The sequence below is a fragment of the Pelobates fuscus genome, chromosome 1, assembly GCF_036172605.1.
Source record: "Pelobates fuscus isolate aPelFus1 chromosome 1, aPelFus1.pri, whole genome shotgun sequence".
Classification (NCBI taxonomy): Eukaryota; Metazoa; Chordata; class Amphibia; order Anura; family Pelobatidae; genus Pelobates; species Pelobates fuscus.
In genome coordinates, this window is record NC_086317.1 from 394,081,977 (window position 1) to 394,102,979 (window position 21,003).

The 21,003-nt window shown below is 48.9% G+C and overlaps 1 protein-coding gene across 3 annotated transcripts in view; it reads right to left on the reverse strand.

Annotated features, from left to right (window-relative positions):
* Positions 1–21,003, reverse strand: part of STAT6 (signal transducer and activator of transcription 6) — a 230,140-nt gene that overhangs the window by 47,411 nt on the left and 161,726 nt on the right. For all 3 annotated transcript variants that reach the window (XM_063427273.1, XM_063427268.1, XM_063427260.1), the window contains one exon: positions 740–834. In XM_063427273.1, coding sequence (XP_063283343.1) covers positions 740–834 — 95 coding nt within the window. The remainder of the gene's footprint in view (positions 1–739; positions 835–21,003) is intronic.

Below are 21,003 nucleotides of genomic sequence, written 5' to 3' on the forward strand. Positions count from 1 at the left end.
GCTGGTTTTTAATTGACGATGGGTTTGCATGTTTTAATCCACAATAGCCAAGATGGAAAATAACCGAGTTGGAGAATCTTTCAAACATAGATTTTTGCCTATACTTTGCTGTTCCATAGACAATTCCTGGAAATTCTTGATTTACTAAATAACCCTATGCAATTTCAAGAGAGGATGACCTGGGGATCATAGTTATTTGTCAAACAATGCATAGACCTATTGTACAGTATCACCAATCACTGAAAATATAATACTTTAATATACCTGCTCAAAAGGTACTCTAACTGCTAGAAGAATTCAAATTTACAGTTTCTTACTTAAAGGAACAGTCCAAGTCCCACGACTACTACCTCAAATCAAACCCTTTTAGAATGCTGAATTCTGCTGGGTGCTGCTTCATGCCCCTACTACTACTGACAGAGAGCCAGCAGTTCAGAGCTGAGCGCATTGCATGAGGGTGATGAGGTGACACTCTTGGCCAAAGAGCTTACCCTGCAATGTAGAGCTTGGCCCTTGGGTCGTAATGAAATGCTTCTAGCTCTCCTATGGAAGCAGTGGAGGCAGGAAGTGATATGCTGTAGTGGTTATGGTACTGTGGGTGTCCCTATAAAGCTGTTTTATAGACTATGAGAGACTTTTTATTTGGTCATTCTAACATTAGCAACATGCCCTAGCATGGCGCAATTGTAATTGGTATGCTAAAACCCAATCATGATTGGAAACCTGATGCTTTTCTTACCTGTCTGACCAATAGTTTTTTAAGCATCGTTTGGTAAGATCCACAACGCCATCAAACCACTGCCAAAATGTAAAGTTTCTTTCCCGAAGCGGCTCCTTGAAATGGAAGACGATCAGTTAGAAACAAACAGCTCTTTGGAATTTGTATTATTATTTAGAATGTACTATAATTTCATACACAGATTAACTTGCTGATAGACAGCTGTAGAACAACAACTTAGTCCATATATTTTCCCTTACCTCTTCATTATTGTTAAATAACCTTAATGGGCAGGTAGCATTAAAGTGACTGTCACTTACCTTTTTTCCTATTGTTTACTCTTCTCTCCCCCTTTCAGAATTTATTCTTCTTTCCTTAATTTCTGATCTATTTCTCTTTAAAACTCGAGACAAAATAGGGACTATTTTTCACTTTACAACCTGTGACAGATCCATCTGTATACTTACTATTGCTGGTTCGTCTGTTTTACGTCCATTCGTGGAATTTCCTGCCTGTATGTCCCTGTTCGTTTATTGCAGGATTATACCGAACAAAACTACCGAACGGACGGCAACCCAGAAGAGAAGTGTGCTGCTGGTTAACCTCTTGGCCCCAATTAGAACATTGTGGTTAACTGCAGACACCTCTTCATTCTAACCGTATGCAGGGTGGTCACCGTTCGTTTGCCGACTATGAGGCGGCGGCCATTTTTAACACGCAAATGAACAGCGGTGTTCGAAGATAAACTTATGGAACTATAAACGGACACTTTTTCCTACCGAACACAGCTGAAACTACCGATCGCACTCCTTATCGTCGGGCATACGAACACCGGTCCGTTCGGGACGTTGGATGATACGAATGGACTTAACCCAGATAGCCATCCCATGGAGTCAATCGTATACCGAAAGACATGTGAAAGACTTTTGACTCCATGGCGATTGAACTGTGTGCATTGGGTCTAAGCGCTATTCGGTAGTAATATGCGCTCAGATCCAGGCTATCTGGGGATACGTTACACGAATCCAATGTATTTGGTATTTCCACAGTTATGTATTTTTATGTGTTTTTACTGTACAATGTAAAATGGGGTTTGCCTCTATCCCTGGATATACCGTATATACTCGAGTATAAGGCGAGTTTTTCAGCACATTTTTTGTGCTGAAAAAACCCAACTCGGCTTATACTCGAGTCAATAGTCTGTATTATGGCAATTTGCATTGCCATAATACAGACAGGGGCTGTGGGGGCTGCAGAGAGCTGTAACTTACCTCTCCTGCAGCTCCTGTCAGCTCTCTCCTCCTCCGCGCCGTCCGTTCGCGGCTCTCGCGAGACTTACACTGGGAGCTGACAGAGGGAGCTGCACGGACGGCGCGGAGGAGGAGAGAGCTGACAGGAGCTGCAGGAGAGGTAAGTAACGCTCTCTGCAGCCCCCACTGAACTACCAATGCTGGTCCACCAGGGAGTAAGAGCCCCCCTCCCTGGCCAGCTAGCAAGCAGGGAGGGGGGACGAAAAAAATTATAATAAAAAAAATAATAATAATATTTAAAAATAAAATAATAATGAATAAAATTAATAATAGAACAATCAAAATGCCCACCCCCACCAACACATACACACACACACACACTGCATCACACACACTCACACTTCATTCATATACACACACTGCACTCACACACTGCATTCATACACACACTGCATTCACACACACTGCATTCATAAACACACTGCACTCATGCACTCATGCACACACTGCACTCATGCACACACTGCACTCATGAAAACACTGCACTCACACACTGCATTCATACACACTGCATTCATAAACACACTGCACTCATGCACTCATGCACACACTGCACTCATGCACACACTGCACTCATGCACACATATTGTCCCCCCCGAGCCCTGCGAGTGGGGGCTATAAACGTAAACGGGGGACATAGGGTCCCCCTTGGCACACACCCATCAGCAGTGGATTGGGGGCTGGAGGGAGAACAATAGGGTCCCTATTTAGGGACAATATGCTAGTTAATAGATGCCCCACCATGGGGGCAATTGTTAGGGAGGGGCTTTTTTACAATAGTGAGCAGCCACTGTTTAGTAGACATGCCCCTACACGCGTCTTGAGCGGCGGATGGGGGCCCTAAATAACAATAAGGGGCAGGGACCTATTGTCCTTCCCCCCCGGACCCCAACCCTGAGAGGCAGGTGGGGGCCCTAAATAACAATAAGGGGGAGACCTTTTGTCCTCCCCCCGGCCCCCACCCATGAAAGGCGGGTGGGGGCCCTAAATTAAAATGGGGGGGGGTGACCTATTGTCTCATGGGCTAAGTGTGAATACACCCCCCAGGTGACTAAGGGTCCCCAAGCACCTAGTCACCCCGCACCCAAATTATGTTTTAATAAGGACCTACCTACCCCACTCACCCTAAAAATAGTGAGGGGGGAACAATAAATCTAAATCCCTGTAAATAAAAAATAACTTACCATTTCATTTCTTTTTTCTAAAATCTTCTTTTTTCAGCCCCCAAAAAAGGGCAAGTAAAATTCACAATACCTTTTGAACTTTGAAAATAAAATAAAAAACAGCAGCAAAAAAAATCAGACTAACTCCCTCCCCGACACTAACATAGTAATCTATCTTCACCCAGTGAGGGCACCGCGCAGACGGAGCTCCGCAGGGTGGGGAAAAGCTTATAATGCTTTCCCATGCCTTGCAATTAGGCTTAGAGCACTCTGATTGGTTGCTTCCAAGCCAACCAGAATGCTCTGACAAGTAAATGAAGAGACAGGTAAGTCTCTACATTTACCTGTCACAGCCCTGATTGGTTGACTTAAAATCCAACCAATCAGAGTGCTCTGTGTCATTTTACACAGCATGGGAAAGTTCTTTAGAATTTTCCTATGCAGTGTAATTTGACTCGTAACACTGTGATTGGTTGATTGAAAGCAACCAGAGTGTTGGTCCCCCCATTTTAATTTAGGGCCCCAACCTGCCGCTCATGGGTAGGGGCCGGGGGGAGGACACTAGGTCCACCCCCTATTTTAATTTAGGGCCCCTACCCGCCACTCAGGAGTGGGGGCCAGGGGGTAGGACAATAGGTCCCCCCTTATTGTTATTTAGGACCCCCACCCGCCGCTCAGGGGTGGGGGCCGGGGGAGAGGACAATAGGTCCCCCCACATTTTTATTTAGTGCCCCCACCTACCGCTCTGTGGTGGGGGCCGAAGGAAAGAACAATAGGTCCCCTCCTTATTATAATTTAAGGCCCCCATCTGCTGCTCATGGGTGGGGGCTGTGGAGAGGACAATAGGTCCCCCCCATTTTCATTAAGGGCCCCCACCCGCCGCTCAGGGGTGGGTGCCGTAAAAGGACGATTAGTCCCCCCCATTTTCATTTAGGGTTCCCACCCGCTGCTCAGGGGTGTGGGCCGGGGACGACGACGATAGGTCAACCCCATTGTCATTTAGGGCCCCACTCGCTGCTCAGGTGTAGGGGCCGGGGGGGGGGGCAATAGGACCCCCATTCAGTTTAATAGCCCCCACTCACGCGGCATGGGTGGAGGCTTGGGAGAGGGGGGATACTATTTTAAAAAAAATTTTTTAACAGTGAGCAGCCACAGGCTGCCCACTGTTTACTAGACATGTCCCTACACGCGATATAGTGAGTAGGGGCAGAATTTACTAATACTAAGTAATTTTTACTTAGTATTAGTAAATTTGGCTGAAAAACCAATTAAGGTTTTTCAGCCTTTTGTTAGATAGCTCCCTGATGCCGTGGGAATTAGGGAGCTATCTACTAAGCGGCTGCAAGATGCAGCCACAGTACAAATAGATCAGAATTTCATTCATTCAAATGAAATTCCGTTCCGAGTAAAGTCCCAAATTGCATCCTAACATAAATGGAGAAACTGTTCTCATTCTGTCAGGACGAAATTCGGTAGTTTCGCCGGCGTTCTGTCTAAATGACAGGAGTAGGAGTAGGAGTAGGATTAGGAGTACAAAGGAGTACAAAGCCACTGAGTGCCAGAGTGTATAGACATAGAGCTCTAAGTTGCCTTGTAGTAAAGCAATAGCATGACTCAGGAGGAATGAGTGCTCTGAAAGTAACTAGCACGTGTGCGTTTCTAGATGGGTGCACGTTCATTATTGTAAGATGCTAACATGTTGCATAGTGGTGTGATGGGAGTTGGTGTACGTTGTGGCAATACATTACAGATAGTCCCAAGAGGTAGAAGCAAGTCCATGCAACTATTAAGCAGTTTAGTCCTCCTGAGTGAGGCTCCATCTCCAGACTGCCACTGCCTCCCCTCCAGACTTGTCATCCAATTCCTGAGCGTCGCTGGGTGTGGGAGCATGCAGAAGTAAGCCAAGGTGCTGCCGCTCTGGCGGGGGTGGGGGTGTCCCTCTTGCCCCAGGCTGGTGTGTAGGCCTGCGTCTTCTGGCCTGAGACTTGGTGGCATCTATTGCCCGAGTGTCTCCCCTTCGTGGGGATGGCGCTAGGTCTGCCGTTTGGTTGCCACTTGAGAGTCCGCCATTGTGCCTGACGCTTGCGGGTCGTAGCCCTCCTGGCCTTCCGCCCAGGTGGGCTAGGGTAGGTGAGTGTCGGCTTTCGGTCCGGTGCTGCGCCCGAGGGGGTCCCCCTCTCGCCAGGCCGCCCAAAGCTCTTCTTACTTGTTGCTTCAGCGCGCCGTGCGCGTTGCTGGAGCTTCTCCCAGAAATTGTGGAATAGGGCATCCAGACGCTGCATAAGGTCTGTGCCGCAGTCTGAGCCCTGCTCAGGGGTTGCAGACTGAGGTAGCAGTTGCTGCGGATACTCCGCCGCCATGTTTGCTGGGCCACGTGTCGCCGGACCCGGTGCCCTCACGATGTGCATAGGCTCGGTCTGGGTTCACGGCTTGAACCGGGATATCCCCCACCGGTCCCGGGGGGGGGTAGGAAGTTTGAGCGTCGAGGTGGTCGTGGAGCAGGTAGGAGGAAAGGAGAGCGGCCATCTCCCCCTTACCAGCCATTCTGCAGACCTCGGTCACTGCAGCTTGGGTTCTCGGGTAGATATTTCTTCGAGTAGGGTGTCCAAAGGTGCCCCCCGAGAATCCCCGTTCAATAGTGCCCTATTAGAGTGGATCTGTGCCGAGTTTATTGGGTAAATTCCCCGAAAACAGGCAGAAAGTGCAGGAGCTCAGTTCTGGCACGTCCACTCGGCTTGGCAGCTAGGCTCCGCCCCCCATTTTCTCCTTTTTAGTATAGATTTTGTCTTTTAAATCATTTTTCACAATATTTATGTATGCAGTATTCTTTTAAATTGGTCCTCTGTCTCCTTTCTTGCAAGATATTTATTCATTGGTCTGTTTAATCATTAATTTTTTTGTCACTATTCACCAGTATATTATGTTCATGTTTATAACTTTTATGCAGGTATTTGAATGCTATTGATATATTCTGTTTATGCTTTGAGGAATTTATTTGCCCTTAATTAATATGGGACTTGCAGCTAAATTTGCCTTTACTCAAAGAGACAACATCCGGAAATGATGCAAACAAAGCTGTGCTTGGGTCACATGAGAGGCGCGGCATTGTGACGCACATCCGCCGTCCCGGAAACAGGAAGTGACATCACGCCTGAAACCAGAAGTTGCAGAGCCGGATTGAATTAACTACTAACCATAACAGTATTTATTTGGACGTCAGAGAAAGTAACACAGCTCTGAGGAAAACTCCAGTTGGAGTTGAAACGTGTCTGCTGCTTATTTTGGGACTTTTATATTTTATGCGGTGTTTATAGGCTACACAAAGACACAGAAGGCACACACAGGCAGGTATTACTGTCTAGTAACATACACTCCTCCTTGCCAGCAACGGTGGGCATTGGGTTGGTTATTTAATTTAAAGAACAGGTTGTGAACCGATCACTGTCCTCCCCTGTGCAATTCAGTCAAAGTGCATGTTGGTCTTAAACAGGAAGAGGTGGGGCAGATTTAATTACTGGGTTGCCCGAGATTAGTCATGCCTAGGGCAGCACAAATCCAGAATACACCACTGCTGCTACCATGGTATGGAGGGAAGTGTAACATTGCTGCAATACTGCCATTTCATTATTGGAGGCCGGGTTGCAGGCTGCTGAAAATTTAGCATCTGTTCTGAATGTTGAGTACATAATTTAGCAGTGATGCATGACCAACCACCCAAGGTCTCCATGTAACATAACTACTTCAGTCTTTTGGACTAAAATAGTTATGGTCCCTACAGTTTCCTTTAAGAATAAGTAAAATCCTAGTGATATAAAGGAACCTGTAAGAATTTATAACACAGAGAGAGAGTGTGTGTGAAAGGCAGATATAAAGCAAAATGACACAACACCAGTTTTTGAGTTGAACTGTCCTTCATTAGTAGAAAATAAGAGAGCATGTGCCTTGCTAAATATTTATTTTTAATGAGGTTTGTGGATAAAATAATATTCAGGTGTTCCCTTTTTTACATGGCTATAACACAGTTAAACATTACACTTAAATGCTTAAAGGACCACTCTAGTGCCAGGAAAACATACTCGTTTTCCTGGCACTAGAGTACCCTGAGGGTGCCCCCACCCTCAGGGACCCCCTCCCGCCGGGCTCTGGAGAGAGGAAGGGGTTAAACTTACCTCTTTTTCCAGCGCCGGGCGGGGAGCTTTCCTCCTCCTCTCCATCTTGATCGCGACGTCATCGGCTGAATGCGCATGCGCGGCAGGAGCCGCGCTCGCATTCAGCCGGTCGCATAGGAAAGCATTTACAATGCTTTCCTATGGACGCTTGCGTGCTCTCACTGTGATTTTCACAGTGAGAATCACGCAAGCGCCTCTAGCGGCTGTCAGTGAGACAGCCACTAGAGGATTAGGAGGCTGGATTAACCCTCATTATAAACATAGCAGTTTCTCTGAAACTGCTATGTTTATAAAAAAAAGGGTTAATCCTAGAGGTACCTGGCACCCAGACCACTTCATTAAGCTGAAGTCGTCTGGGTGCCTAGAGTGGTCCTTTAACCTCCTGTGTCCAGACACTGAGTTAATACCTCTAATGATTTTGAGACAAATTGACTTATTTACATTAACAAGTGGAAACAATGTGGTCATACAAATCTGAATTCCTCACAGTGCTATGACTGTACACCTTGGAATTAAAGGGATACTATAATCACCAGAACAACTACAGCTTAATGTAGTTGTTCTGGTGAGTATAATCATTATATGCAGGCATTTTCATACACTCCCCCTTGCCAGCAACGGTGGGCATTGGGTTGGTAATTGAATTTAAAGAACAGGGTGTGAACCGATCACTGTCCTCCCTTGTGCCATCAATTCAGTCAAAGTGCATGTTGGTCTTAAACAGGAAGAGATGGGGCACATTGAATTGGCCAAATTTTGATGATGTCACCAAGGAGGTGGGGCCAGCGGCGGCAGACCCGTGGAGAGCTGAAAATAAGGTGATTTTTAACCCATTCTGAGAGGTTAAGAGAGGGCATGCCACCTAAATGGTGGGTTTTCACTATAGGGTCAGGAATACGTTTGTGTTCCTGACCCTATAGTGATCCTATAACACTGCAAAATGTCACTGTTAGCAACAGGGAATTACCAGCTGCCACGACGTAAAGCCAACTGCTAAGTAGAGTCGAATAATTAACCGCTACTTAGGGGCTGGTTTGCGACTAGTTTGCAACCCTGTCGCTACTATTTAATGGCTTCCCCTAAGACATCAGCCTCTTGCCTGGTTCAAAGAAGTTAAGTACAGCTAAATCCTATAGAAAAAAATATATTAGCTATATTGCATTACATTGAAACACTTTTCAAAGCACATTATACCATATCAGACTGCAATAAAATTAAGGAAATGAAGCCCATGGATCAGCGCAGTCAGGGGAATGGGCCTTGACAGAGCCAAGGAGTAGGCAGGTGGAGCTATAGATTCGGGGGTGGGGTTTAGGGTGGAGCATGCTAAAGGGTGTGGAAAAGTGCGAGTATATTAAGCGGCCATTTTAGCAAACGGCCATTTTAATTCAGAATCCGCACTTACCTGTTAATTGTTTTGGCAGGCTGTGTGGTTTCTTTTCTTCTGTTTTTCAGATGGCTTCGCTTGAAGAGATCTTGGACGGTGTGAGAGCAGCAGTGAGAGAAAGGGGGATGGCATGGCTGCAGCAGCAACTGGCGGTTCCTGGGACCAGCGGTAACCCCCCAGCGGCTGTGGAGAGGCGTTCGGTGCGGAGGGCGAGACCGCCCCAGCGGCTGAGCCCGGGCGTGATGCCCGCAGCGCGTCGGAGACGGAGTCCTTCCAGGGAGGCGAGCGGATCATCGGTTGGGGAAGCAGGCCGGTCGGAGCCAACGCAAACGCCGCCGGCCCCGTCTGTGCGACGTGGCGCCGGTAAGGCAAGGGCGGTGATTAGGCCTGGCATGGGGTCGCGGCCTACCACGAGGAGCGCTGCTCGCAGGTCGGCGGGCGGCAAGGCGGCAAAGTTAGCGACGGCCTCCGAGGAGACCGGGACCGCAGAGGATGTCGGAGGTGTGGATGGAGCCCAGACACGTCCCGGTGAGTCTGTCGCCGGTTTAACTACCGGGCGGCAAGGAAAGGCACTGGGGATTGGGAAGGACGGGCTGACGCCACCTCAGAGGGCAGTGAGGGATTCCAGTGGAGGGGGACTTGATCATGCGGGCGAGGCAAGGCCCAGGCAAGGCAGCGGGGGGACGGCAGGACAGGTCACCCAGCTAGGGCGGCAGGAACAAGTCAGGGCGACAGCGGAAGGGGCTTCCGTTTGTCAGGGCCAGCGCAGCGCTTCCCCAGTGGACAGGGGAGCGGACAGTGAGGGATTGTCCCAGGGGTATGACACACACTCTGACAGCGGGGTTAGGAGTGTACGGGAGGGCCATAAATGTTGCTCCCGGGGTCGGCATGATTACAGAGACAACCCTAGGCCTGCGGATTATAAGAGGCGGCGCGGGGCAGGCGCCAGGCAAAAACGGACAGGGTGTGTCAGGGAGAGGAGCCCGTCTACTGACGGGTGCAGTAGGTGGGGATCAGTCTGCAGGGCCAGGAGGAGAAGGGAACGGCGCAGCGAGTCTGGGTCATCCAACGGGAGCACCCAAGGTCGGCCGGATAGTTCTTACGGCCCAGAGGGCCTGGCTACTAGGCGGGAGAGGCGCAGGGTTGACGACAGGGAACGTAAGGAGGAAGGGCGGGTAGATGGGCACTCGAACAGACTACCCAGGTGTTCTTCTCCCTACAGGTCACGGAGCGGTACACCTACGGTCCCACGGCGGGATCTGGCGGAAGGGAGTCGGCGTCAATCGGACACCCCGGAGCCGCACGCGGCGGAGGGAAGGAAAACGACCCCGCGGCCTTCCGCGGCCGGAGGCTCTGGCGGTGAGTTGCCTGTTACATCACATTCTGATTCCATGTTAACTTGCCTAAAATCATTGTTAGATTCATGGGGCGGTGGGGAGGGGGCTTCACCGCAATTTTCGAGGGTATGGGTTCCGGAAGTAGGTTCCGGGACGTCAGGTCAGGCGAAAGGGGCGGTGAGTGGTGTCTCCGGACGGAGCACGCCCGATCCAGGTGAGAGGACAGGCTTAAGTTCGGTAGGTGGAGGGGAGGTTTCTGACGCGGCGCGGCAGAATGTACATGTCTCTTTCGCGGGCCCCTTGGGATGTCACCTGAAGTCTGAGGTGAAAGACAGGATTTGGAAAGGTGAGTTTGTAGAGGTTTTTTCTCTCCTTCCTCTGGAGGAGTTCCTTGATCTAAAGGATGAGGATAAAAAGGATGCGAAGAAGGAGGAAGAAGAGAAAAAACGTAGGTATCGGAAGATACCCAAGACGTTTGCGAACTGGTTGCGGGCTTTTTGCATACTGGCCAGCGTCATCGGGGAAAAGTTTCCCGATCGCTGTTCGCAACTTTTTTGCTACTTGGACGGGATAGGTGACGCTTACCGGACGTATGGTGGAATTGCTTGGTGGAAATACGATGAGCAGTTCCGCCAACGTTTAGCAGCGAACCCGAGCATGAGATGGGATCAGATGGATCTGCCCCTGTGGATGCGGCTCATGATGGCGCAGAAGGCTGCGCCCTTTCACGGGGCGGCCGGTGCAGCACCTGGAGGAGCGGCGCCGGCCGGACAAAAGAAGGGTTTCTGCTGGCTTTTCAACGAGGGCCAATGCAAATGGGGCTCGTCGTGCAGATTCAAACACGAGTGTTCTGGTTGCGGCGGTACACATGGAGTCAATAGGTGCTTCAAGAGAGGCAAATCGACTAGCGGGGGAGGTCCCAGTGGCGCCACGGCCCCAGCCGCTGCCACTGGGGGCAACTCCGGTGAAGGTAGGCGAGATGCTGCCGTGGCTAAAGCGCTACGCTAATCGGGCTGACGCGGAATTTTTGTGGAAAGGATTCACAGAGGGGTTTAGGATACCGTTTAAAGGGAAGGGGTCAGGGACTTTATGTTTGAATTTACGATCCGTTCGGGATCACCCAGGGGTGGTGCTGGACAAATTGATGTCGGAGGTACGGCTTGGCAGGATGGCGGGACCCTATGCGGTCCCACCTTTGCCGAACTTGAGGGTGTCTCCGTTGGGGGTGGTCCCCAAGAAGGAACCAGGTAAATTTCGGTTGATACACCATTTGTCTTACCCAAAAGGGGCGTCTGTTAACGACGACATTGACGCGGCCCTAAGCTCTGTGTCCTACGCGTCATTCGATCAAGCGGTTGAGTTGGTACGGAGAGCGGGGCCGGGTGCGTTGATGGCGAAGGTGGACGTGGAGGCGGCTTTCAGGTTGCTTCCTATCCACCCGACATGTCACCACTTATTGGGTTGTTTATTTGACGAGGGTTTTTTCGTGGATTTGTGTTTGCCCATGGGCTGCTCTATTTCTTGCTCATACTTTGAAAAGTTCAGCTCTTTCTTTGAATGGGTGGTACGTCTGGAGTCGGCTGGGGGTGCAGTAGTGCACTAACTGGACGATTTTTTGTGCGTAGGTCCGGCAGGGTCCGATCGTTGTGGGCAAGTACTAGGGGTGTTGCAATGGGTGGCGCAGGTCTTTGGGATCCCATTGGCGGCTGAGAAGACGGTGGGCCCGACGGTATGCTTGAGCTTCCTAGGGCTGGAAATAGATTCGGTGAAGGGTGAATGTAGGTTACCTGCAGATAAATTGACAGCGCTCCGCCAGCGGGTGGGGGTAGTCAGGGGTTCGAAGAAGGTGACCTTGAGGCAGTTACAGTCCCTGCTGGGGAGCTTGAACTTTGCTTGTAAAGTGATCCCTATGGGGAGGGTTTTTTGCAGGCAGTTGGCTCGAGCAACATGCGGGGCGCGATTGCCAGGTCATTATATCAGAGTCTCCGCTGCAATGAAGGCGGATCTGGATGTTTGGTTGTGTTTCTTACAGGAGTTCAATGGTCGGGTGTATTTTAGGGATGAGGCGACTTCATCAGAAGCGATAGGCTTATATACGGACGCTTCCGGGAGCGTAGGTTTCGGGGCCTACCTGGCAGGGAGATGGTGCGCGGAAGAGTGGCCAGAGGCGTGGAAGGAAAGCGCCTTGATCAGGAACCTGGCCTTCCTTGAGCTCTTTCCTGTGGTAGTGGCGGTATCTTTATGGGGCGAAGAGCTCGCGAATAGGAAGGTGATCTTTCATTCTGATAACATGGCGGTGGTGCAGGCAGTTAATAATATCTCGGCCTCTTCGCTGCCTGTGGTACGGTTGTTGAGGCGTTTGGTGCTGCTGTGCATGTCTTGGAATATTGTGTTTAGGGCGAAACACGTCCCGGGATTGTTGAATGTTATCGCTGACGCCTTATCTCGTTCGCAGTGGGAACGTTTTCGGGCAGCGGCGCCGGGAGCTCAGGAGACAGGTCAGTCATGCCCGGCGGAGATGTGGCGGCTCGGGACGTCTTGCTTGGGGGCTTTATAAGAAGTTCCCTGGCGGCCGGAACGTGGACAGCGTACACCAAGGTATGGTATGAATGGGAGGAGATGATGGGGCAGTCTGGAGGGGCGAATTCGCCGTCAGGTAGGTTGGACACGCTATTATGGTTATTGTGTCGGTTATTCGCGGGAGGGGCTTCTCCCGCGAAGGTGGACCGTTACATGTCAGCATTAGCATTTTGGTTTAAATTCACGGGTAAAGAGGATATTACAAAAACTTTTTTGGTGAAGCAGGTGTTGAAAGGCTTTCGTAAAGGGCGTAGGTCTGTAGACTCGAGACGGCCTGTGTCGTTTAACATTCTACATGGCTTGACTGGATGTGGTGCTGGGGCAGGACAAAGTCGAGATACGCCTGAGGTGCTCCAAGACGGATGTCTTTGGGAGAGGTAAGACGATAACTTTGTTTGCATTGCCAGGGTCGGTAGCCTGCCCAGTAGCGTGTGGGCACAAATACTTAGGCGTGCGCCCTCAAAGCTCGGGGTGCTTCCTCGTTCACGAGGATGGTCTTGCGCTGTCGCGCTTCCAATTTGTCAGGGTATTTCGCATGGGGCTGCAACAGTTGGGTTTGCATCCCATGCAATTTGGGACTCATTCATTTCGCATCGGGGCTGCAACGGAAGCAGCGCGGCTCGGCCTCGGGGATGATCGGATTAAACAGATAGGTCGGTGGGAGTCCGCGCGTTTTAGGACTTATGTACGAACAGATAAGTTGGTTTAAAGGGGGTGTCTGGTTGGGTTTGAGTTGTGGTGTCGATGCTCTGCTAGTTTATAACTTGTGTTTCTTTCCAGGTCGGGTTGTATGGTTGGTGGGTCACTCCTACGTTTATTGGGCGCAGAAGAGGGCCGCAGTTCGGAGGAATGGAGCACAACTGGGCTTTCTTCAGGACACTGTACAGTTACAATGGTTTGGTTTTCGTGGTTTCAGCTGGCAGAGCATTAGCGGAGTGATTTTTGGTAAATTGTTGGAAGGAAATTCCCCGGACGTAATACTGATACATGGTGGGGGTAACGATTTGGGGCTTATCCCTCAGAGGGAGCTAATTAGGAGGATGAAACGGGATTTGGATCGCCTCCGGGAGCGGGTGCCAGGAGTGGTTATAGTGTGGTCTGAGATGGTTCCTAGATTTAATTGGAGACACGCCAGGGACACAGCGGCGGTGTCGAGATGTCGGGGGAAGGTTAATAAGGCCATGTCAGTTTTCGTTAGGAGGTCAGGCGGGGTCCCGGTAAGGCATTGGGAGCTAGAGGGTATGTTACCTGGGTATTATCGTAAGGATGGGGTGCACCTTTCGGAGGTAGGTTGTGACTTGCTAAACCTCGGTTCTCAGGAAGGGATCTCCCGGGCCCTATTTCTGTGTGGTGGGGGGCGCTCGAGACATTAAGGGATCAAGTCTCGGGCAGACGGGATAGGGCTAGGGTAATTGGGATGGAAGTGGATTAGCAAGTGGCTAGGCTAAGCTTAAGTTGAATTAGGCCAGAGTTGGAAGTGGTCTGTTGGTTCGAGCTCATCGGTGGCTCCGAACCTGGTGGTGTAGGGGTGTCTCGGTACACCCCTACAGTTAATAAAGTTATAATTATGGGGCCTCTTTGGTAGGCCGTGTGTTATATTTATGTGTTATTTATATTGTTATATATTGTTTATGGTATGGGGTCATTGTCTGGTTTAATGCTGTACGGATGGGGGTGGGGGTAAATTAATTTATTTGGCAATGACCCCAATTTGTTATCTTGTTTATTGAAAAATTTAAATAAAGCTGTGGACTTTTATTTTCCAACAGAAATTGGTGTCTGTGTTTATTGGTGGGTTATGGGGAAGAAAATGCCACAAGCCGAATAACGACTGTGCGCATGTCATGAAGCCCATGGATCAGCGCAGTCAGGGGAATGGGCCTTGACAGAGCCAAGGAGTAAGCAGGTGGAGCTATAGATTCGGGGGTGGGGTTTAGGGTGGAGCATGCTAAAGGGTGTGGAAAAGTGCGAGTATATTAAGCGGCCATTTTAGCAAACGGCCATTTTAATTCAGAATCCGCACTTACCTGTTAATTGTCCCTCCCACCCTCCCTAGGTTTTTAGCAGGTCCCGTTTTGTCACAGCGGCGGGATAGGGCTAGGGTAATTGGGATGGAAGTGGATTAGCAAGTGGCTAGGCTAAGCTTAAGTTGAATTAGGCCAGAGTTGGAAGTGGTCTGTTGGTTCGAGCTCATCGGTGGCTCCGAACCTGGTGGTGTAGGGGTGTCTCGGTACACCCCTACAGTTAATAAAGTTATAATTATGGGGCCTCTTTGGTAGGCCGTGTGTTATATTTATGTGTTATTTATATTGTTATATATTGTTTATGGTATGGGGTCATTGTCTGGGTTAATGCTGTACGGATGGGGGTGGGGGTAAATTAATTTATTTGGCAATGACCCCAATTTGTTATCTTGTTTATTGAAAAATTTAAATAAAGCTGTGGACTTTTATTTTCCAACAGAAAATTGGTGTCTGTGTTTATTGGTGGGTTATGGGGAAGAAAATGCCACAAGCCGAATAACGACTGTGCGCATGTCATGGCCAGTCACACAATAAAACACAAATTATTCTTTGTATCGGTAAAATGCTTATATGTAAATTAGCAACTCCCAGTTCATCTCAAGTTACATAGATAGGTATCTGGCACAGCACAAAATAACTGCTTAATGCATTGCATACACTATTGAAGTCTTCTGCAAAGGCCAATCACAAGGTGAAGTAAGCATGTGTTTTTGTACTGTACCAGAGAGGGGCTAATTTGTGAGTGATCGGCGTCTTGGCAAGCAAAGGGTATTGTCAGTCACCCGGTTAAAAAAACAACAAAAAGAGGAGAAGCTTTGGAATAAATTGATAATTAGTAGCCGCTACTATTTACTATCAAGACAACCCACAGCAGGGGGCGTGTCCTGCGACCGCATGGAGTAGTCGCACTGTAACGGAGCTCCGCAGCCACCGAGCCTAAAAGCCGTCTAAAACGAGCCAGACATACCGCAAAACTCACCCATCCAGTCGCCCCAACATCCTAATACGGCATGGCACCATCAAGACAGCTGAAATTGACGGACCCGGTCCGGAATGCCAAAAAAGACCGCCCGCGGCAAAAACAAGATGGCGACGGCGGAACTCCAGAAGCCTCTGATTTTGCAGATGCCGCTGCATTATCCATCGAAGATGCAGATCAGACCCCCCACGGGGACTCCCTGGTAACTAACCACAGCCTTCGTTTAATGCTGCAGGACCTAAAAGAGTCTCTTAGGACCGATTTCAAGCAGATTACCAAAGAACTGCGCGACGATATTCAAGAGCTAGGAGACCGCACTGACCGCCTGGAAACCAAAACGGATGATATGTGCACAGCCCACAACGAGTTGGTGGACCACATACACCGCTTGGAGGAAGATCAAGCAACTCTAAAGCTTAAAATGGCCGATATGGAGGACAGGGCCCGTAGAAATAATCTACGCTTCAGGGGCATAGCTGATACAATCCCGAATGAGGCCCTCCCAAAATTTCTACAAACCCTATGCTCAGCAATAGTACCACAGCTCGGGGCTGAGGCCTGGACGCTGGACAGAGCGCACAGGTTGCCGAGACCGGCCAGGCTAACGGCAGACACGCCGAGAGATGTTATAGCACGCTTCCACTACTACAGCTCAAAAGAAGCAGTCTTGTCTGCGTCGAGGAAACTGGAAACGCTACCTGAACCGTACCAAGGACTCAGCATTTTTGCCGATCTCTCAGCAGCTACCATGGCAAGACGACGTGAGTTTATTAATATTACGAAAACCCTACGCAATCGACAGATCCCGTACAGATGGGGTTACCCTACTAAACTGCTAATTTGGCACAAAGGCAAAACTGAAGTAGTATTAGATCCGGAGGCCGGAATGGCGAAACTTAAAGACTGGGGCCTACACCATAACATGGGCCGCAACTCTCCCACGCACACGCAACCAAGGAAGCTGACAGCTGACTGGATGATGGCGGGATCGACTTCGAAAGCGGCAGCACCTTAAGAACTTTGAAGCAGAACATCCAGGGCCTAGGCCTTGCCGGCTCACTCACTTAAGTATCACTTTCTGCAATATGCTTTTGATTTACTAAATAACTTATATACATGTATTCAGGGTTTAAGGTTAAGCCACATCAGTGGACATAACGGTTTTGTTTAATGTTCGGTCATTAATTGCAACTGATCGTAGCTGTTTTGTGTTATGTTTATAATATAGTAGTTTAGCAACTTGCCTACCCAGCACCCTGTAAACGAAACTATTGCAATCCAGCATAAGGTTTACATAAACCAACAGGGTGACTCTTGCCTATAGGAAACCACGCAAAGTAATAACGGTTGACCTCCCAACTGGCCCATGAGGTGGATCCCCATAGCGAAGTAATGTCTCTCAACGCCACAAGTAAAAACCTTAGCCTACCTAACAGGCGTGGTCGGTACATGTTGGGGGAGCCGGTATGGTGTACACCCCAGATCCGACACCATTAGGACATATATCGCATAAATTGGGCTACCGACAGTTATGTTTTAGTATGCTTTAGATTAGGGCCCCCGACACCATATTCTAATGGGTACCTATCTCATTCCATTTGGCTCCTCAAGGCAGAAATTTAATAGGCTCGGCTTCGGTGGAGCCGTCTGTCCACACCCCCCATCGCCCACACTCGAGAGATGCCAAACTCTCACCTGAGGCGATCTACATCCCTGTGCTGGACACAGGTATCCCCTTGTTCTCCCCCCTACACCCCATCCCAAGGTTTAAATGTGTTTGTACGATATTTGTTAACATGTATAAAAATGTTCCTAGATGCTATGCAAGGTACCAGTATTCCACCACTCATAATGTGTGTAACTGACCTAAATACGCAATGTCTGTGCGTTTGCCTACCCTTGACCGCACGCAACACTCCCCAGGTTGGCCGCCAGGCCCTACTGGTCCCAGGCGCTAAAGCTCTGCATCCCCACACACAACCATGACGCTGCCTACGTTTAAAATCTATTCGCTAAATGTCAAAGGCCTGAATAGCCCGCATAAGAGGCGCCTCCTGGTGCAAGAAATGCAGAAATCTAAAGCGGCAGTTATATGCCTCCAGGAGACACATCTCTGTGTCCGCAAAACCCCACGCATTCACTCCCCTCACTACCCCCAGGTGTTCCACGCGCTCTCACCTACCAAATCCAAAGGGGTCGCTATTCTCTTTCACAAGAATTGGGTCTTTCAAGAAACAAACAGATATACTGACAAAGAAGGGCGACTGCTGGTTCTGGTGGGTAACCTAAATGGCATGATGATGACTATAGCAACACTATACGCCCCAAATGAAGCCCAGAATAAGTTTATTCGTAAGTCTTTGCTGCACCTCGCTAAAATCAAACAAGGCCACACGATAATATGTGGTGACCTTAATTGTACCCTGAACCCTGATCTTGATATACAGCGAGAAGGCCAAAAAACCCCCACCGCTCAGTCAAGAGCGATAAGCGCTGACTTAAGCAAAACAATTTCCCACAATGAGCTTTATGACACATGGCGCTCTATATACCCTACCAAAAGAGACTATACGTTCTTTTCACAGGTACACAGAACGTATTCAAGGATAGACTACTGTCTGGTAGACAAGGTGACCTTAAATAATATAGAGGACATACACATAGGACTGAGGACGTGGTCAGACCACGCCCCGCTATCAATCACTTTTAGATCTCTACACTCGGCGAGAGGTAGGGGAAAGTGGAGACTCAACGAGAGCTTACTAGATAACCCACACATACTTGACACAGTAGTCAAAGAAGCAACGGAATACTTCCATATCAACTCATCAGATGACACCCAAGCCCCAACCATCTGGGTTGCTCACAAGGCAGTTTTACGGGGAGTACTCATAAGGGAGGGGTCCAAACTTAAAAAGATAACTAAAGACAAACGTGCCCTCCTGCGACTAGAACTGACACCCCTTGAGACAAAAAACAAAGCTAATCCAACAAAAGCCATAACAAAACAAATCTCCGAAATACAAAGGGAACTACACGAACTAGACCTCTTATCCACCGAAAGATGGATGAGGTCTCTCAAACTCAACTATTACACGCAAGGGAACAAAGCAGGGAAAATACTGGCCAGGAAACTCAAACACAAACAACTACAAACCAAAATCCCTTACATTGACTCCCCCACAAGAGGCAGATTATATAACCCCTTAGATATCGTAAACGAACTGGCACATTACTACGACACGCTTTACAACTTGGAAAAAGACCCATCGACACCCCAACCCACACTTGAGACAATAGAGGCCTTTCTAAACAAAACATCACTACCGCGACTCTCCCCAATAGCCTGTAGGCAATTGGACGAACCATTCACGGAAGAAGAGGTGCTCAACACTATTAAGTCCCTGCCCAAACACAAGGCACCTGGCCCCGACGGGCTCTCTAATTATTATTACCACAAATTAGCACAGACATTGACACCCCACCTCACAGACCTATTCAACACCATTAAACAAACAGGCACACTCCCGGCGGAGATGCTGGAGGCACACATTGTTACCCTGCCCAAACCAGGCAAGCCACCCACTCAAAGCGAAAATCTTCGACCTATCTCCTTACTGAACGCAGACATTAAACTGTATGCGAAACTTTGGGCAACAAGATTGAAACGTAACCTCCCCGACCTAGTCTCGGCCGAACAAGCGGGATTTGTCCCATGTAGACAAGCGGGTGATAATACTAGACACTTCATCAATATGATCAACTGGGCTAACAAATATAAGAAATCAGGAGCAGTTCTGGCGCTTGACGCTGAAAAAGCGTTCGACCGCCTGAACTGGCTATACATGGAGGCCACCCTATCCAAAATGGGCTTCACTAGCCAATCCCTGAGAGGTATTAAGGCATTGTACCAAATGCCATCAGCCAAGATCTTCAACTCCGGCTTCCTGTCAAACACATTCCACATAAGCAACGGCACACGCCAAGGATGCCCGTTGTCCCCGCTACTTTTCATCTTATGTTTAGAACCACTTATACAACGCATCAAACATGACCCCCTGATAACAGGCTTAGACACTCCAGCAGGGACCCAAAAACTAGCCTTATTCGCAGATGACGTGTTGGTATACGTTTCCGAACCAGAACGATCCATCCCAAATTTAATGACTCTTCTCCAAGAGTATGGAAGAGTTTCATACTATAGGAATAACCTCAAAAAGACACAAGCCCTGCCCATAAACCTCCCCCAGCGCACCGTGCAGTCCCTCATGGACTCACATCCATTTGACTGGAGGAAGGTATCCATAAAATACTTAGGTATTAATCTGACCAAATCAGCCCAACATCTTCCTAAAGAGAATCACACCAAGGTGGCCCATAAACTGCAATCGCTACTAGATGGCTGGCAAGATCTGGAAATATCATGGTTGGGTAGGGTGAACACCATCAAAATGATGGCACTGCCACATATCCTATACCTATTCCGCACTATTCCCATACCACTTAATGACAAACTACTACACAAATTCCAAAGTATCTTCAATGCCTACATTTGGAAAAAAAAGCCACCAAGACTAGCTAGGCGCCTAACCTGGCTTTCCCCGAATAAAGGGGGGCTGGGCATCCCCAATATCAGGATGTACTATAGAGCAGCAATCCTGGCACAAGGCCTGGAAATACTCACACGCCAACACACTCCCATTTGGGTTTCCCTAGAAAACGCCTGCATTAAGCCACTCACCGTGCAAGCCGCACTGCGGGCAGGTGTACTCGGGAAGACGCCCGCGAACAACCCCTTACAGAGCACAAACCATCTACTAAAAAGCTGGAAGAAGTGGGCAGGCACACTCACAGGTGCGACTAATCTCCTATACTTCGCACCTATACAAACAATCTCAGACCTAGCTGAAAATATCACTATGATAACATGGACTACGAGTGGCATACACTCGATAGCCCAACTGTACACAGAAGCAGGCCTGAAACCGTTTCCAGTGCTCCAACTGGAGTTCAACCTTCCCCCCAGGGACATTTTCAAATACATCAGGATAAAACACATCTTACAAAATTTAAACGCACATTACTGTGAGGAAACACAACTAACACACTTCGGCCGACACTGCATAAAACGACCCACGCAATCAAAATCATTATCCATGTGCTATACAGCTCTCAACGATAGAGATCCGCTCCACAAGCACACCTACATGCGCCTGTGGGAACGCGAGCTCGAAGTAAACATCCCGATGCCACTATGGCTACAAGCCATTCAGACAACTAGAAAAACGTTTAACAGCCTAGCGCACTGGGAGGCTTACTATAAAATACTTATGAGG